Source organism: Lichenostomus cassidix, chromosome 14, assembly GCF_008360975.1.
Source record: "Lichenostomus cassidix isolate B80296 chromosome 14, HeHo_3.0, whole genome shotgun sequence".
NCBI lineage: Eukaryota > Metazoa > Chordata > Aves > Passeriformes > Meliphagidae > Lichenostomus > Lichenostomus cassidix.
The window spans coordinates 9900916-9918893 of record NC_139495.1 but is presented as its reverse complement, the minus strand read 5'-3'; the positions used below and the strand labels follow the sequence as shown (position 1 = coordinate 9918893).

General features: G+C 39.3%; 1 protein-coding gene across 1 annotated transcript in view; it reads right to left on the bottom strand.

The window, feature by feature from the left end:
- The window catches only part of APOLTP (apolipoprotein lipid transfer particle homolog), a 76557-nt gene that overhangs the window by 15370 nt on the left and 43209 nt on the right, over positions 1-17978 (bottom strand). Inside the window, exons 39-59 of the mRNA XM_085075327.1 lie at positions 17249-17478; positions 16021-16182; positions 15724-15801; positions 15043-15393; positions 14129-14485; positions 12783-13133; positions 11861-11992; positions 11071-11220; positions 10486-10602; positions 9625-9798; positions 8814-9021; positions 7686-7852; positions 6164-6276; positions 5381-5462; positions 5038-5175; positions 4220-4420; positions 3450-3677; positions 2513-2653; positions 1363-1476; positions 859-987; positions 231-392 (exon numbers count right to left, since the gene is read on the bottom strand). Of these exons, the coding sequence (XP_084931453.1) occupies positions 231-392; positions 859-987; positions 1363-1476; positions 2513-2653; positions 3450-3677; positions 4220-4420; positions 5038-5175; positions 5381-5462; positions 6164-6276; positions 7686-7852; positions 8814-9021; positions 9625-9798; positions 10486-10602; positions 11071-11220; positions 11861-11992; positions 12783-13133; positions 14129-14485; positions 15043-15393; positions 15724-15801; positions 16021-16182; positions 17249-17478 (3785 nt within the window). The remainder of the gene's footprint in view (positions 1-230; positions 393-858; positions 988-1362; positions 1477-2512; positions 2654-3449; positions 3678-4219; positions 4421-5037; positions 5176-5380; positions 5463-6163; positions 6277-7685; positions 7853-8813; positions 9022-9624; positions 9799-10485; positions 10603-11070; positions 11221-11860; positions 11993-12782; positions 13134-14128; positions 14486-15042; positions 15394-15723; positions 15802-16020; positions 16183-17248; positions 17479-17978) is intronic.

Sequence of the window (17978 nt, the reverse complement as noted above, 5' to 3'; positions counted from 1 at the left end):
GAGCACATAGAGGAAGTGAGAATGTTTACAGCCATAAAAGGATCTATAGAATACACTATAGTGGCAAGCAGAACCTTTCTGCCTCAAGCCATCAAAAGACACTATCTATTTATTTATGTTACAGAAGTATGGTAATTCTCCTAAAGAGTTGCAGCTGAGGAAAACTAAGTCTCCAAACCAGTAATTACATTTAAAGTGAAGTAGGTTCAATGTGTTTATGTCAGACTTACATTTGGAAGGTCACAGAATTCAAAGCTTGTATAGTAATCCAGGCAAGAGTAGTAGTTTGTTCCAACTTTACCCAGAAACGTCTGTTTGGTACATGGGGTCAGGAAAATATTTTCCAGAACAGCTTCTAACTGAAACTTATCAGGATACAAGAACTGGTTTCTCTAAAAAGAACCAAGAAAACAAAGCTGAAAGATAACAGCAGGATCTTAAGACACTCCTTGGAGCCCACTCATCCCATCCCCAGGCTGGCTTTTGTTACTCCAGTAGCTTCAGGATTTTAATATAACATTTCCAAAACATAACATTTCCACTTGACAGTGTTTTGCCTTAGCCTTGTTACTGGTCCCCATCCTACAGAATTAACAGTTCTGCAAATTTATGGCCCAGATGAGGCCTCTAGTTTGTAAGAACTCTTTCTTTCTTAACTATGATCCATTTAGCTTTCTTCCCGTGTAGAGAAAAATGTAAAAGGTAAAGTGAAATAATGATATTTCACAGAAAATGGTTCTCTACAAAAGCTTTCTTCAAATCACTCAACATTACATCTAAAACCAAAATAATTTTTCATCTACTAAGAACAGCTTCCATAAAAATGGTGAGTCAACAGATACATCTGTCTTCTCCTACCTCATATGTGAAATTGTGTTTGAATTTTTTGTCATCCCAGTTCAGATCTAGGTACTCATTAAACAATGTCAATCTTTGCTCTAGAGACCCACATGCATGCAGGTGTTCCATGCTTAATATCCTCTGAAGCTGGAAAAGGGGAAAAATTTGACACACATAAGTAATTTAAAAAAAAACAAAAAGTGTTCAGTATATGCTAAGGCAGTAGGTTTCCTGGGCAAAAACACACTCTGTGAGACCCCCTGAACAGTCTATACCCATAAAACTGCTTCAATCTCCCCCCAAAAACCCCCAGGGGTTCTTGGGATAATTCTGTCCTGAGGGAAAGCTGCAGCCGAAGTACAACCATGCCTGGCAATATGAAACAGAATTTTTCACAGGGTTTATTTTATTTCCTCTGAGACAGGATAAGGTTGACTTCAAGTAGAATGCTTTCACATGGTAAAGTGCAGAAAAAAAAAAATCATTCTGTGAGGATCCCTCCCAAGGCTGTAAGACTCATACCTGACCTGCAGAGAGTGTCACACAGCCACCCCAGGCAGTGATGTCCATCTTGGATTTATCCTCCAGGCTCAGCCAGAGGTGAGCAGGCTGCCCTGCATTCCCTGAGACCTGCAACTGAAACCAAAGAGAAGGATTTGTTCAGCAGCAAGACCAGAACAGCAGAGTGATCCCCATCCATTCTGGAGGAAAACAGAGCCAGAGTGAAAGCTGCCAACAGAGCCATGCTAAAGTTCCATGGAGCTCTGTGGCCTGGAAGCTCCAGGCCTGAGCCAAACACAGGGAAGCTGCACTTCTACAGCCGAGGCAATGGAAGGCCTTTGTTATGCTCTCTGGAAGCTACCTTGTGGCTGTCATGCAAAGCAATTAATGGCACAACTGCAATAATGACCCTACAAGAGAATTTATTCCTCTCAATATGATTCTTGAGCCATACTGAGTATTGTGCAAATCCCTCTGAGCACCAAAGGGCTCCAGATGAACAAACCCTGCACAGCTGGCACAGCTTATCACTGACGTCTTCAGCCTCAGCAGCTGCAGTGTCCTGGCCCACCCAGTGTATTGTCAGAGAGAAATTATACTGTAGTATTTGTAGAAATTATACTTGTAGTACTTGATCTTCAAGGATGATTTGTGGAATTCCTCCTCTTTTTCCCAATATATACTTTGCAAGTGCACCTCACAATTGTATTGCAAAGCCTTTCTAGTCTTGCACATTTTCACACTTGCATTGCAATTTCCTATACAATACAAAAATTTACATTTTCTTCACAGGGGTATCAAAAGGGTTTCTGGTTTGGTTATGTTGGGGTTTTTTTGTTTGTTTTTCTTGTGTGTGTGGAGAAGGAGTTTGTTCAATGCTTTATGGACAAAATTTGCCGCATTTTCATTGCTTGGCTGGTTCCTGTGCACTTCTGGATTCCTCCCATCCAAAACAGGTCAATGCTAAAAGTGCAAGACTGTCAGCTAGGAACAGTTATGCCTAAAAAGGAAACAGTGCTGGTGATTTGGACACAAGGAGGGAACAGCACTTGGTGCTCTTTACACTTTTCAGGATGATACTTGGTTCTTCAATTCTTGGGGATGGAAGGCACACTCACAGTAAATGCAGCATCACAGCTGTGTGTTTTGCAGCCCTGTCTCATGATCTCACCTGCTGGTTGTACTTTCTGCCCCTTCTTTCTAACAGGGAATGCACCTCCAGTTGCTTCAGAGTGTAATTAAATGGGTGGGCAACAGTGGCTCTGTAGCTCATCCGGTGTCTTCCAAACTTCAGAGAAGATGACACTGATATCTGATCCATATAAACAGATGGAAAAAGGAATTTGTGAAGTAAAACATCTCTCACATACTGACCTCAAACATACACCCAGTAAGGTTTCCTTGTACCTTTTCCTCAGATTAATTATATGCATAATAAAGTTCTTTTTGAAGAACTTTTAAATCAACTTCTCTTAGTTCTGTCTTTTTTACTCTTTATGATTTTAAAAAATAGTGCTGACTTACTTTAAGAAAACAGACTGGTTGCAACTGTTCCATATTTGTCATTCTTGCTAATAAAGAGGAGAGTAAAAGAATGAAATATAAAAGAGCTTTGACTGAACCAGTAAAGTTGAAAATGCTAAGCAAAGGTATGTGTCCCCTTCTGTGCAGGTAAACACAGTATTGCACCCGTGCAACAAATTCTTCATCCTTTTCAGCCTCACGCTAATGCTCACACTTGCTCACTTGTCTTACATTTTATTTCTTTGCCCCTAAGCTGCTTGAAGCATGACATTTGTGCTGTTTTTTCCACCTACTCTCAAAGGCCTTTACCCAGTGCTTTGAAGTTTATGCATTTCAATTGCTTTGGTTAAGCAACAAGATGTGGGGTTACTGCAAAAAAAAAAAAAAAAAAAAAAAAAGTACGGCCTGAAAATACTTCCAACAAGAATATCAGCTGCTCATCTTTCATAGTCAGAACATTTTATATATCCAAGGAGGGGGATAGTTTGCCTTACAATTTAATTCCCTGGCTTGCTTTTTTTAATTTAAAAAAAAACACTTGATATTCCTGTCAGCTGACATTTATTTGCTCTGGGCCACTGTACCTGTTCCTTCTCATTCCAAATGACAGTGAGATCATCCCAGTGACTGCGTGCCAAATGTTTCACATGTAAGTTGACCCTGGCATGCCATGGGAAAGGGATGGAGAGAGGATGGAGAAGTTCCACTACAAGGAAAACAAACAAGTAAGATTTCCCACCGGGAATCATGACCATTCCCAGGACATTTCCCACAGGCAGAAGGACAGCTCTTGGTTCCCAGGGAAACACAATCTGTGCTCAAACATACACACACATCTACCCAGCTTCACAATGACTTCAGTGTGCTGATTTCTGCTCAACATGAGGAAATGTAAGTGAAAACAGGAACCCTCTCTCTATTTACCAGCAAAACAGTAGCTACCTGCAATAATCAAAAGATTGCCAGCTACACCCAGAGCAACTTCAGCAACAACAGCCAGGGAAGTAATCTGTGTGAAACTGAGATGGTCTTACACTGGAAGAGGAACAGGTTACAACACTCAAACAAGTAAGTGCAGTTATCATCTCTATTTTCAGATAATAAAGCCTCAACATAAGGGTTTAACACCTCAAGATAGCAGGCAGTGTGACCAGTGCTCCCTGCAGGACCCAGTGCTTAAGATGTATGTTCCATATCTACAAAGCAGAAATAGTACACTGAAGTGGATGTTTCTAACAGCCAGACTTACAATGAATTTAAAGCAAATAAAATCTTAGAAGGCCTAGAGTGAAACCAGGATTGAAACCATTTGGACATGCATTTTGAAATCAGATTTATGTAGTTTATTTTATACTCTGCTTTGAATACTTGTAAAGGACTTGAGAAACTTACCCTGAATGCCATGACCTCCAGGCAGCTTTGGGAAGAGTCCAGTGTAAGTGCCTGTTAGCTTTATCTCTTTGCCATCCCACAGGGCAATGTGCCTCAGCAGATGTGTTCTGTTGCCTTTCTGGTAAACTGTCATAAACAAAAGTTGCCTTGGAAGAATTTTTAACTGAAAATAAAAGAGGGAAAACATTCAATCCCAAGTTCTCTGAGGAGTTAAAAACTTAAGTGTACTTCTGGTACCCCAGTGTCCTGTGGAGTCTATAGGAATGTGTTTTCAAAATGTCTAGTACAATGATATTCTTAAGGCCACTACTCTTCTATAAACAACTATTCATTTCTGCTTGTCTTCATTTTTTACAGAAAGTCATCTTTGCAAATAATGGAACATACTGAAACAACTGAGTGTTCCCTTTACAACAGTCTTTCCTTATTATACAATTTGATTTTCTATTTTTATCTTGCAGAATAATCCTTATAAGAGTCCCACTATTACAGAATAAATCCAGCAGATGGCACAAACAGCAATATGTATTTGTGACATCTTTTCTTATTTAGAAAAAGTAATGTGTGCTACCTGCATAATAAAAACTGGCAATCATTCAGTTTGTGGCACGTTATTTTTCTTATTTGGTAAAAATCCTATACGCTTGCTCATGCTACTGGAGAAATTAAGGGCAAAACACCTCAACCAGCAGGAGCTGTATTTGACCTTCACTGCTTGGCAGCCACCCCGAGTGCCCTCCTGTCACAGCCTGCCTTTTGCCATCAGTGGATGATACTAACCTTGGCCATGGTCTGTGCCACCTCAATTGCATTAGTGTAGCTGGTTCCAGTGAAAGTGAGCTTTGCTGAAACATTGAAGTCCCTTTTTTCCATCCTGAGGTGGAGTTTGCCTTTGGCTTCACTCATATCATAATTTACCTTTTCAAATTCCCATTAAATTAAAGGGGGAAAAAAAGGAAAAAGAAAAGACTGGGATTGTTAACATCATTAAGAACAGGTACATCCTCAGAAACAATAAAAATGTTAGAGATACTAGTACTAGAAATAAAGCAGCTTGACTCTAAAATAATAGACAAGTCTGATTTGCAGTGATGTATGTGACAGATTACTTGCAGATAGTTACCTTAGAAGACAGTTCTGCTGCACAGGGGAAATACTGCAGAAAGAAGGGATGAGTCTGGAGTGCTTTTATATTCAGCTCTTCACTGAAGGGAAGAAATGTTCTTTTATTCAACAATATTTCAGAAAGTCCGCTCTCTTTGGCAGCACAAGTTCATCTGAGTTAGCTCCAAGTCTGCCATGGCTTTTAGAGTTACAAATGGCAGTACTTTCCACTTTGCAAGCACTGTCATGGTTTACAAACTTAGAATTTACAATTATTAGAGATTTTGGCAGACCTTACCACACTTTTCAGTGCAAGGGTCCTTTGCTAGAAACTTAAGAAATATCTGAAATACCCCAAGGCTGAAAATATCACACCCCTTAAGCACCCTTAAAAGTCTACAGTTTTGTGCTGATACAGCCATACTGATACCAACTTAGAAAACCAAGTCTCCATCATTTCACAAATTTCAACTGTGCCAAAATTTAATAAGATTTAAACAGTTATATTTTTAAGTACTTGTCTGGCTCAGGCCTAGAGTGTTATGGACTCTTTCACTGTCTGCTCCTTGGATGCTGTGTGGGCAGGCAGAGACAGGCATATCCCAAGCTGTGAGGGGAGGATTCTGTCTGCAGGCCTTCACAAATTTCCTGAGGCTTACAGACTGTTAGGTGTGACTACTCACTTTATCCAAGTTTTGTTATTCATTTCACCAGTGATTTGGTGATTAATACATGAACTGTTTTCCATGGAATCATAGTGGCCTAGTGACATTTTTTACAGTGCTCAGAATGACCCTTTTACCCTTGCTGATCTTTTTTTCTACTGATGGAAAAGGAGAAGTTTGTGTTTTGTTCATAGGTCAGCCTCAGAGCTCCTTCAGTTTCATTTTCAGTCATGACTTCTTGAATTGTCATCTGTGGAGGGGGAAAACAAACAAATCACATGCCATAATTTCTACCCAACATTTCACCTCAATTGAGCACGATCTCTTGACTCACTAAAAACCTTCCTCTTGGCTGAAGTTTATATTCCAGACAGGCCTTCTGGATGCTTTCTAGATGTAAACCAAGAGCCTCAAGAGAGGTTTTCCTTTTTTTGTGTGTGTGTTTCCATAGCTACTCATTTGCATTATTGACAAATATTAGTGTTACTTTCAATGTACCCTTATCTGGTTTAAGTCTAAAGCTACTGGTCCTTGTTTATGTCTCCCCCACTCATTTTTCATATACTGGAAAGATACTGCCTTCTTTTTTTTTTTTTTTTTTTTTTTTTAGGAACAGATGGGGCTCCACAAATTTTTAACTTCAGGATATTTTCTTCTATTTTCTTCCTCCCACAGCTGCTGGATCATCTACAGCTTTATCCTGAAAATGCTAAAGAATCCCTTCAGGAAAGATGAGGGCTGTCTCCCACACTTCAATATCAACACATGATGTGTTGGCCAAAGCCTGTGGGAACAGTAATTTTTTAATTCCTCTGGTTATACTCATACCTTATACATGAATAAGGCATTTTAAGAATTACCATCTCTGTTTTTCTATTTTTCATTCAAACATTTAGAGGATAAAAGACATTTCACTAAATATTAATTGGGAAGAAGCAGTGAAAATATCTTATACCTTTCAATAAAATGTTGACATTAAATATTCCCTTGAAATGCTGATACTTAATATGCAGATTTAATATTGATTTAATGGTTATGTTCAGAAAAGTTGACCTTTATTCTTGCATCCTACCTACCTATTTCCTGTAATTTGAAGAGAAGGTGGTGGATCACTTGGAAGTGTTGTTCTGTGTACTGCCCTTCAAAAGGGAAGGAGACATTCCAACTAATACTTCTTTCTCCCAAGGGATAAACAGCTACAGCCTTTGTTGACCCTATCAAGTAGTTTGGAATATAAATCTACTTCTGTTTATTCAACACTGACGCATTTTAGGTATTTATGCTACAAGTGGTTTAACCAAGCCAAGGAGTTCTCTAGGTATGAAGCACAGCTGTTTTCTACCCAAACTCCTTTCTAGTTTTTCTACTTTTGTGAACCCTATCAGCTGCAAAGAAACAGAAAATGTGTGCCTTCCTGAAATTATTAACCCTGAAATTGGGGATTTCAGGCACCTGACCAGTTTCCTTGGAAACAGACCACTAGCTGTGTACTTAAGTTAAATGAGGATTCAAATAAACTGAGCCAAGGCAGCTCTCATCTGCACTTATACAAACCTGGAGTAATTTCACTGAGGCCACTGGAAGCACTCTGGATTCCTGCAAATGTAACTCAAGTGACAGCTCTAATCAAAGCAAAGCAAAAGCTCTATGATGTTTTACCTTAAGAAAGAAGGGAAGTCCCAGGTGATGGAGAAGTGATATTGAATGCTTCACCTCTGCCATGAGCACAAATATACCAAAGAGCTCAAAGTCTGTATCAATATCCACAGTCACAGTTATATCTTTCTCATCATATTGGATTTCACAGATAGTCTTGGCTTTGTTTTCTATATTGAAGGAACAAAATAGTGCCAATTTGAACAGCTAATTTTTGCGAAATTTCAGTACTGCCTGCATAAAATCAATCCAGCCAGCTTTAGGGTTAATACATTCAAGACAAAGTCATCATTCAGGATTACAAGAACTTTGGCCTGTGGTTGGAGGAGGGCAGAGTTTTTCTGGATGTCCTTGAACTTTGTCCTTACAAAGTCTTGTGGTGACAGAGCTTGTGTAGCCACGTACAGCATTAAATGGCAAGTCAGTTCCTGTCAGAAATGTGTTAGTGCAGCTAGAGGTGACTAATCCATACTGCCAACTCCATCCCTGGCCTGTAGCAGCCACTTCCAGGGAAGATCTCTGAGCTGTTCTGACCTCAGTGTCTCCTCTGGTTCCAGCTACAGCAGCTCAGCACTACCCAAAGAGTATCACCTGAAGGCACTTCCCCACTTTCCTACTAGCTTCTCATTTTTGAAAGGAAAATACAGACTGCTAAAAGATAAAAATTGGATGAGAAATGTGAAACCCCCCAAATTCTTTATGATAAGACAAAAACCACAGACATAAATTTAATCATACAGTGACTGTGGCTATCCTGAGAGCAACCTCTCATCCTGCTGCTTTTTTCTGAATGGGTGAAAGGAGATGATGCCACTCACATTTGTACTGATTCAGTGCCTGCTAACCTTTGGTGCTCTCACAGTTGTTTTCTTCAACATGAATATATTCCCCTGGGGGCATTGAAGGTACCTGACCATGATGTAAGAGGGATATACAGATAGGATTTATGCCAGGGCAAGCTTTGAGGGTAACATGGCTTCATCAACTAATCACAGATGTAGTTTCAGAATGACAATTTACTTACAAGATAAAGCCTCTTAGGTACTACCAGCAACTCTTAGTAACTTTGTAGCTGTTGAAGAAATAGCTGAAACATTGTCAAAGAACTATTGCAGAATAAAAAAACCCTACCTGATTTCTGTAAACTCAGAATCAAGTTGATTGCCTTAGGGTAGCCAGATGCCTGGAGTACCTCACTGCTGTGTACACTCTGGCAGAGGATATCCACTTGGTGGCCAACATAATAGGAGTTTATTATATATGTGATTGATGTTTCTCCAGCTGCAATGTGCACATACCTCTCTTGAGTAGTGTTTCTCCCTTGAAAAACGATGTTTATCTAAAAAATGACATGTAGATGTAAGTTCTCAAAACAGCATTTAAATGGTATTTCATTTTAATTAGAAGAAAATGGAAGTGAAAGTTCTCTCTAGTCTATACTTGTAACAAAATCTATCCATTAAAAAAATGTATCTTGGCCTTTCATAACTCATCTTTGACGTTCCAGTATGAAGCCCATTCAACTGAATGAATATCAAACCATGCCAGCCTCACTGACCTCTGCCAAATTTTCATTAGGTTCTTTTTTATCCCACAAACATGACTCCCTGTAGATAAAGGATACTTGATCTGCACCTACTGACAATATTTACCAGATAGTAGGTACTGCAATACTCTGAAAATAGCATCCAAAGAAATACATCTTTAAGTATAAAAGTCCCATTAAAGAGCATAGGCCCAACATTCCAGTCCCTGGTGCAATGTGCTAAAGCTATTCTCCTGTAGAGTTATTTGTTCCTTACAAAATGGTAGTTTTCATTCAAGCCATGGGCTTGACTTACATCATTATAAAGGGCAATAGTTGTGATTAAAAAAAAACAACAAAAAAAACCCAAACAAACAAAAAAAAACCCAAATCAAAACAACATAACCCCAAAACTACCTGTAAAGATGATGGGACTGTGGCTTGTAGCAGCCATGGCAAAGTGTGATGGAAATTCCCTGTTATGTTGGTACTTGTTTCAAACTCCTGGATTTGTCCCTCAAGAACTGTTAGGTGGGCACCATAAAGCACTTTCATACTAAAGCTCCTGGTCACTTCGAGGTTCAAGATTGCCTGTGTGCAACAAAAGTAAGTTGTGAAAAGACAGCATTGTAAAAATTAATGCTCCTGTGGGTCAGGGTTCTTTCTTTGGTTGAGGCACTATCATCTCAAAGATGTATACAAAATTAATCTTGTATAACTGTATAATGCAACATAGTTACACATGTCCCTTTTATTTTAAAATGCAACATTTTAACATGTTCTCCAGTACTGCCAGGCCTTAATGCTATTTAAGCAGTTACATGATTAAAAAAGAGGAAGTGTTGTGTTGTAAGCTTGTGTTTCTCAGATAAAGAACTCTGCCAGGTCCTGGAGTCTGGATAATGGAAAATACCATTTGGAAAGGACACAGTGATATCTCAGCAGTGCTTCCCTCTGCCCTGTGTGTGTCCAGGGGACACTGCAGCTCTGTCAGACACAAATGCAGTGCCCTCCTTTCACTCCACACTGGGAGCCACCCTCCAACCCCAGCCCTGTGGGAGGTCCTGGTCTAAGCTATTCTCCCATGACAACAAACTGAGCTTCTGGATTCCCCTCAAGAACAAAGTGAGCACGTGGACTCGCCCTTCACTGAAACAGCAAATGTATAAAGTCACATCTACACCTACTGCTCTTTGCCATCTCACTTACGCAGCTACTGCTTCCTTCGTGGCAGGATTCCAGGGTGCATTCATGTCTCCTCAGCCTTTGATAACTTACCTGCAACTCAATCTTGTCTTTTATGTGCAAAGTCTTCAAAGCCTCTATGTTATGAGCAAGTTTGTAGTTAAGAGACACAACATCCAACTTCTGGACAAAGTTCAGTTCTTCTGTAATCTGCTCAGTCCATGTAAATATGACAAAAGTTAACTGTGGCACATCTCTGATATGGAGACTTCTCTAAATAACTGTAATTATTGTACTAATTACATATTGAAGTAAAATAATGAAAACCATGAAAACTTTATGGTGAAGAGCTGTCTATTTTTCTTTAGAAGTCACAGCTTTTTACTGTAAAAGGGAATATGTTGCACCAAGTAAAGATACTTGATAAGGAATCTTTGATATAATTTGCAAAAGGAAGTCCTGGATCATTGCTGATGTCAAATTTGTTGCAAGGAGCAATTGCACAGAAGGAGTGGCTGAAAGATACTGCCCTTCATTTGATTCATCAATGGGCTTTAAAACCAAACCATCCCCTGCAGAATATTCCTTTTGGATTGTTTGGAGAAACAATATTTACCTAATCAATTAGCTCACTTCAACCTCTATTTCACATAATACTGATACAGGGGAGATACTTACTTGCTTGCTGTTCACACAGAAATGAATAAATCCTTTATAGAAGTCACTGGTTTTTTCTGATATCACATCAAGTAACATCCTCATGGGAATGCCAATGTCAGCAGCTCCTGGAATGTTGTGGGTTAGCACTGCATCCAGCTCTTGCCTTGCCTGTTAATATTTCAGAGCATATATAGCAAAGCACACATGGAACCCAAAGCTTGCTGCAATACAGAACTCAAGCCAGAAATCTGTCTGTCGTACAGTTAATATTAATTACACTCCCACTAGCTATCTTGTTCCTCAATGGCACAGAAATGTGCAGGAGTTACCAGCTATGGCAGGAAGGTGAAACATCATGAGGAAACAGATACTTGTGTGTGTTCTCTGCTCTCCTGCACTGATGACAAGAGAAGCCAAACTTATAAATGTCAACAGAAAAGCAAGACATTCACAGCCTTTCCTGTGCTGCTGTCTCACTGAATAAACAAACAGCAGTGTCTTAATTAATCACTGCCTATTATTTTGCAGTGTGAATCAGAGTGACATAAGGTACATCAAACAGTACACTACAAACAACAAAAAATTTTCACATAAAGAGCACAACAAGGAAATGATTCAGGCAGTGCCAGAGCCTGTATCCTATTATCCTATACATTTGTTACTGCACACTGAGAGTGCTAGATTTGAAAAGATTTTATTATTTGACTTTTATTCTGGCATTTATTACTAAAGCTTGACTTTAGTAATAGGTTAGTGTACATTGCTCAATACTTTCTACACACACTCTAACATCCTGCAGGATACTCACATCATTGACTTTTAGTATAAGGAGTCCTCGGAATTTACTTTCATCAACAGTGATCAATGTCTGTGAATCTAGGTTCATTTTATCCATCAAAATGTAGCCTGAACCATCAATCTTCATTGGTGCTCCAAGATCCTGTAAAAATAAAAATTAAAAAATTCAGCCCTTTTACACTTTACCACATATACATTATACCCCTGAAACTTTTAATTCCTAATAGTAGCTTTAATAACACCTAGCTGTAAAATCAAGTATATCAGGCAGCATAGCCATGGGATGTTAGAGAAATCTTGACAGCTTTTTAATGCATTTTATACATTTTGTCTTTTTTGTTTTGAATATGTCTGATTATTTTTGATAAATGAGTCAGCATAAATTGAACACTGGACAATGTGGCAGCTCTTCCTGCCCAAGTTAATTACTATTCTATGCTTAGCATTATTCCAGTGCCCAAAGTGAAACTTCAGTGAAACAAGACAGCATACATAAGTTATATGTTATTTAGTTATTCATTATGGCAGTGCTATTTTTGGAAAAGAGCAGGTGAATCTCATCCTTGTATATTCAGATTTATCCTGACTTGCGTAGTGAACCCACAGATCACACTGTGATAACATATTTCTCAAACTTTCCATACACTGAATTTTCTGACCTGAACATTATCTATTTAGTTCATATATTTTTAAACAATTTCAGAGTTTGGCTCTCAAACTGCTGAGAAACTGTAATTGCTGATAAAGCAGAAAATTTGGCTTATGCCATACAGTGAATGGCTGGCTCCAAAAGACGCAACATTAAAAGAGAGTGTTTTTCTTATTTCTCTGCTACCTCTTTGAAATCCTTGGATTATTGTCTTTTGACTTTAGCAGGTACATTAGCTTAGACTTATAAATTCAGCATTAAAAGAGTAGACTCTTTTCAGTACCTGAATTGTTTGGCATTTGTTTTCTAGAAGTATTTTCCACTGAAGGTTCTTCTCAGGGTCAAAGTCCCCATTCATTTGAAGCTCACAGGCACCCAATTTCATTCCAATTCCAATAAGATATTTTAAGTGTTTCCGTGCAGTGATGGACAGCTCATTTTCCCTTGGGATTTCCTTCAGCTGGGGGAGGTCATGCCTGAATTGAATTTCCAGAGTGATCTTTGGCTTGCACTCTGCTCTCACTTCAAGATGGGCAGTTTTGCCTTCTGTTTCCAGGACAGAGAGAAGCTCTGCTTGGCACTTGTCTTTCTGAATGGATCCCCTGAGCCGTGACTGAGTTGGGAAACTGAGATCCTATCAAGATTTAAACAAAAAATCCTTTGGAATATACAAACACTTTAAGACAAGTGTGTATTATATGACACAATATCAGAGACAAAACCTACAATCTCCAAGCTGCCATTTTTCACCATCTCAACAAGAAAGATGGTGATTTTTCCTGAACAGGACATGATGGAATACTTTAGGACTGTCCTGTGGAATTCACAGCTTCTGTATCTTTGTAACGTTTTACATTTACAAAAATACAAAATACCTGTTTCTTCAGAGTAGCAAAGTTTACTGAACACTCTATGCTTCCTTCACACCAGACCTATCTCAATTTTCAAACAAATTAATGTACAAAAAGTAATAGGCATGACAGACATTCTTGCATCTGGTTGTACAAGGTTTTAGTTTTTTAATACTTAAATTTCCAGCTTGTCTTGTGCAACATCCCAAATGAAATGCTTCTTCTCATTCTTTCAAAGGATTTCTAAAAACACTGAAAATTTTACTATTTTTAATACTTTAAGGGGGTTTCATTCCATCTTTGCTATGGCTTTCCTGTCATTTTTGTTTTTATGTTGCCACTTTGTAGTTGAGGAAGTTACTCAGCTTGAGGATTTGAAAGTAAAATATAAATGCCTATGAACATCTAGAAAAAATCCTGATTTTGCAATAGTCATTCTTTCTAATGTAGTCAGCGAGGTTAAATGGAAAAACCAAGGAAATTCTACTTTGATATAACCCACACAGACCAGGGAGTGTATTTTTGGCAGAGTTCAGGCTGATATTTCTGTTCAGCCTTAGAGGGCAGTGTTGGTCTGCAACGGCAACAGGCAGCAAAGGCTGAACTGATCTCAGTCTGCAGAGAGCACCTGTGATTGTCTGAGACATTTCCTTTGCCTAATGCTGTAAGACAGGTGTGCCTTTAGAGCACTTTTCCAACACTCCAGAACTGTCATTCTAGCGAAAACCCACATAGCCTTCATTTTATCCCAAAACTCCCTTTAAAAGCCTAGAGCTACCTGCAGAAGCTGACATTCTGTTTCTGTTTCCAGTGTCCAGTCAGCTTTATTCTGAATAGAGAGATCCCCTCTAGCCTTTAGTCTGCATCTGCCAGCCTGCAGCAAGAAAATGCCCTCTGTGGTAGAGTCTGTGGCTGCAGAGAACAAGACAGAGTTTTCAAAAGGCAGCCCAAGCTGGCTGAGCCAGGGCAGTGAATGCCTGAGCATCCCTTGGAGTGTAAATTCCTGTTGGCAGGAGGTGTCTATCTGCACATCCACAGCTCTGCCATCACACTGGAGGTTCATTAACAAGCCCACGTTGCAGATGTTCTGTCGAAATGAGCCCCCAAAGGCTGCAGCACGAGGCAATCCCATCCTCTGCAACAGAAAAGATTGATTACACTATTTAAAACACACAGGGTAAAGCAAGTGTCTTCCTAATTCATTCCTAATTAATGAGAAAGCATTTCTTCTTTCTGAAACAATCTGCTTTTGGAAAGGACCATACAAGACAGCTTATTTCATAGAGAAATCATAAATTTCCCTGTGAAACAACTGAAAAAAAATATTGGGAGGAGGGGTGCAGGAATAAATCCTACAATAACCTTTCCATAACTAATGTAGAAGAAAAAAATCTTAACCCACAAAAACGTCCACAATTCCATACAGAAAGGACATGCTTTTCACTAGACTTTAGGACAAAAGTTTATTTTAATTAAAAAGCTGTTATTAAGCAACTATTTTATGGCAAATGCAGTAATATTATCACCTTCAAATACACTTCCCCCTGCAAGTGCTCTGACTCATTGCTCTGCCAGAACAATTTTAATGACCAAAACTGGCCTGTCCATAAACATGTCAGGAGGCATTTTCTGTGACTCAGGGATCTGAAATACACAGAATACAAGGGCATGCAGAAAACAATCTGGGCTTACCTCTAGACTGACGCACTTGTTTCTAAAAACAAGTACCCATCCTGTCTCGTTGCTTGCCAGCCTCACTTCTCCATCAGCTTCCAAAGTGCAAGGCCCAAGGACAATACCAAGGATGCCCTTGTACTTGTCACTTCTCGTGGCTGACACCTTCAGTTGGTTCTGTCTGGCAATTCCCAAGGAATGAAGTGAAGGCACAGAATGCTGGAAGTCAATTTCTAAATGAAGCTGGGTGTTAGTGGTGGCATGGAGTTGCAGGCAGGCAAACGTATTATGAAAAGAAACATGTCCAAAGAGGATGAGAGTAAAGTTGGTGGTAAATATTGACCCATTCAGTGAAACTCTTGCCGGAGTCTGAAAAATTACAGAAAACTACTGTCAAGTTTGCTTTCCTGTCAGGCCACATACTGGTTTTAAAAGCTCCTATTACTAGAAAAGGACTACTCCCCTACACCATTTTGTATTAAGTCTTACATAATTATAAATGCTGAAAGAAATGGAGAAAAAATCTTTAGAATACCATAATAGAAACAACAGGATGAAAACCCAAACCAATAATCAAGGGAGTGAAAATACTTGAAAGTGCACACAAAACTTCTAAGTAGCTCAAATCCATTTCTCCATGACATCTTTCAATACTAAGACACTGTTGTTGAAAGCAAAGTTTATAAATGAAGCCAGTACCTCAAAATGATGAAATACAATTGCACCATTGCAAATGCCTGAAAGTTGTTTGTTAGCAGATTCTCCACTGCAAGCAACCTGTTGATGTTGTCAACAAAGCACATTCAGAGTCTGAAGAAAAGCAGGGAGGACTAAAATTCAAAGAAACAAGTTACAGGGCTGCTTTAAGGATAAAATGGATAAAGGTATCAAAACATAGCTTTAAGATTAAAGGTTAGAGTTCAGTTTCAAAAGGATAAACAGTTTAGTGTTCAGTTCCCCAAATACATTACAATATATGGCAGGATTTCTGCAAACCTCTAGTACATGTGGAACAATGTCCATCAGTCCTCCCACATCATGGTGAAGTGAAAGAGAAATTTCCAGAGCAATGTCAGTGGTTTGCTTCTCAATTTCAATTTTGAGCTGCTCTGTCTCCACTGTGGTTGTTATCCCTGCAGCAATCTTTCTGGAGAAATTCTATGCACAAAAAAAACCCCAAATCACAAAGAGAAACAAACAAAAACATCCCATCAACAACTGGAAAAGGCAAAGTGTTTCACTGTGCTTATCCATCACAGCCTGTGTCAGGGCAACAGCATTGGTAAAATAAAAGTGAAAATCAAGGCAGCTTCATTTCAAATAGAGATTGTAGACAATCTCTATTTGATTGTCTAGCAATGCCAAGACCTTCTGACTGCTGTGTACCAATAATTCCCTCTGGCTCCAAAACATATTGAGAGCATTCAGTACCCTGAATGCTTCAAGCACTTGGGCACAAACAATTAAAACACTGAAATTACCAAAAAGCAAGGCAAAGGAACTACTTAGAATTCCTTCTCTGCACACCTCTGTGTCTCACCCTACTACAGTGGTTGATATTGGTATGTGAATGACTTGAGCCTTGCAGTGTATGTTAGAGCTAGCAAAGTATTTGACCCCCTTCTTTAATGGAAAGATAATCTGCCATGAAAAAGAGCTGCAATGCAGGTCACAGATCTAAAGCAGAAATGCAGGTAGAGAGAACAGTGGCCAAGCAACACCATACCAGGAATCATGGTCCCTAATGTTTCTGTGGGTAGGAATTTCCAAAGGACAAGCCATGCTAAACACTCTTCTGCTCTTTAGCAGCCATCCTAGGGATAACATCAGGATTAGTTAAATCCAGTACCAGATGCAATGCAGTCCTGAGGCTCACTGACACCCAATTGCTGCACACCTCAGGCCTGCTGCTCCTCTTCCCCTTTACAGGGGAAAAATAAAATTGGACAAGACATCTGTTCATATGCAGCAAAGCACTTCACTTAAATGAGAATTGAATGTAGCATCTCATTCAGTCTAGATTCAGCTCCAAGAGCTCAGATTGCAGATCCACAATATGACAAGGAGTCAGACAACACCTTCCTTCCACACAGTAATTTTGTACACCTAAAAAATGGAGCAGCTCTTAAAATGAGTATACACAGTGCACAGGGAAAGCCTAGAGTTATTATATATACACCAACTGAACTGCCAGAAATTAAACTTTCACAGGCAGAACTCTTACCTCATAATAGCCAGCAGCTTCTACAACAAAAGGGATCCCGTATTTCTTTATCTTTGAGATGTTGTGCTTTAAGCTCACAGATAGCTGGGATTTTGGGGGCTCTGTGACCAGTCTGTGCCCTCCAAGCACAGCAGCAATCCTTTCCCTGCCACTCTGCAGGGCTACAGCAATGCTGTGATTTCCTGGGCCATGCTCACGTGTGGCAGTAAAAATGCCATCCAACGGCAACCCTATTGACAGGGAAGGAAGTAAAATCAACATGGCACTCCTGGGTTGATTGCAGAATACAGAGAAGATGTAATACAGATGAAAAGAAGCCTTCTTCAGTTTTTCTTAAGAAAAGAAATACCTTTATATAAAGTGTGATCGCTTTACTGATATTTATAGAAGGACATTACCTACCAAGTGAAAATCTACTGAAAAGAAGCTACTAAATTAAAATGTGGCATGCACTTTGGAAATCAAGGATTTTCCTTTTCTTCATAAAGGACATCTACCAATGGGTATTGTGCCCAGCTCCAGCAGTCAGCTGTTAAAGACTTTCAGAACAGATTTATTCTGTCTGAAGGGACCCTTGAAAAATTATTAATTACACCAGCACATGAAAATCTATGGCTTTGCTTAGGAAACAACACTTGTCATAAAACTATACTGAGAGGAATTGGTCAACTTAGATCCTGTGCAGGAACACAGGTGTACAAGAGAGAAATAATTTACTCGGAAGTATTTT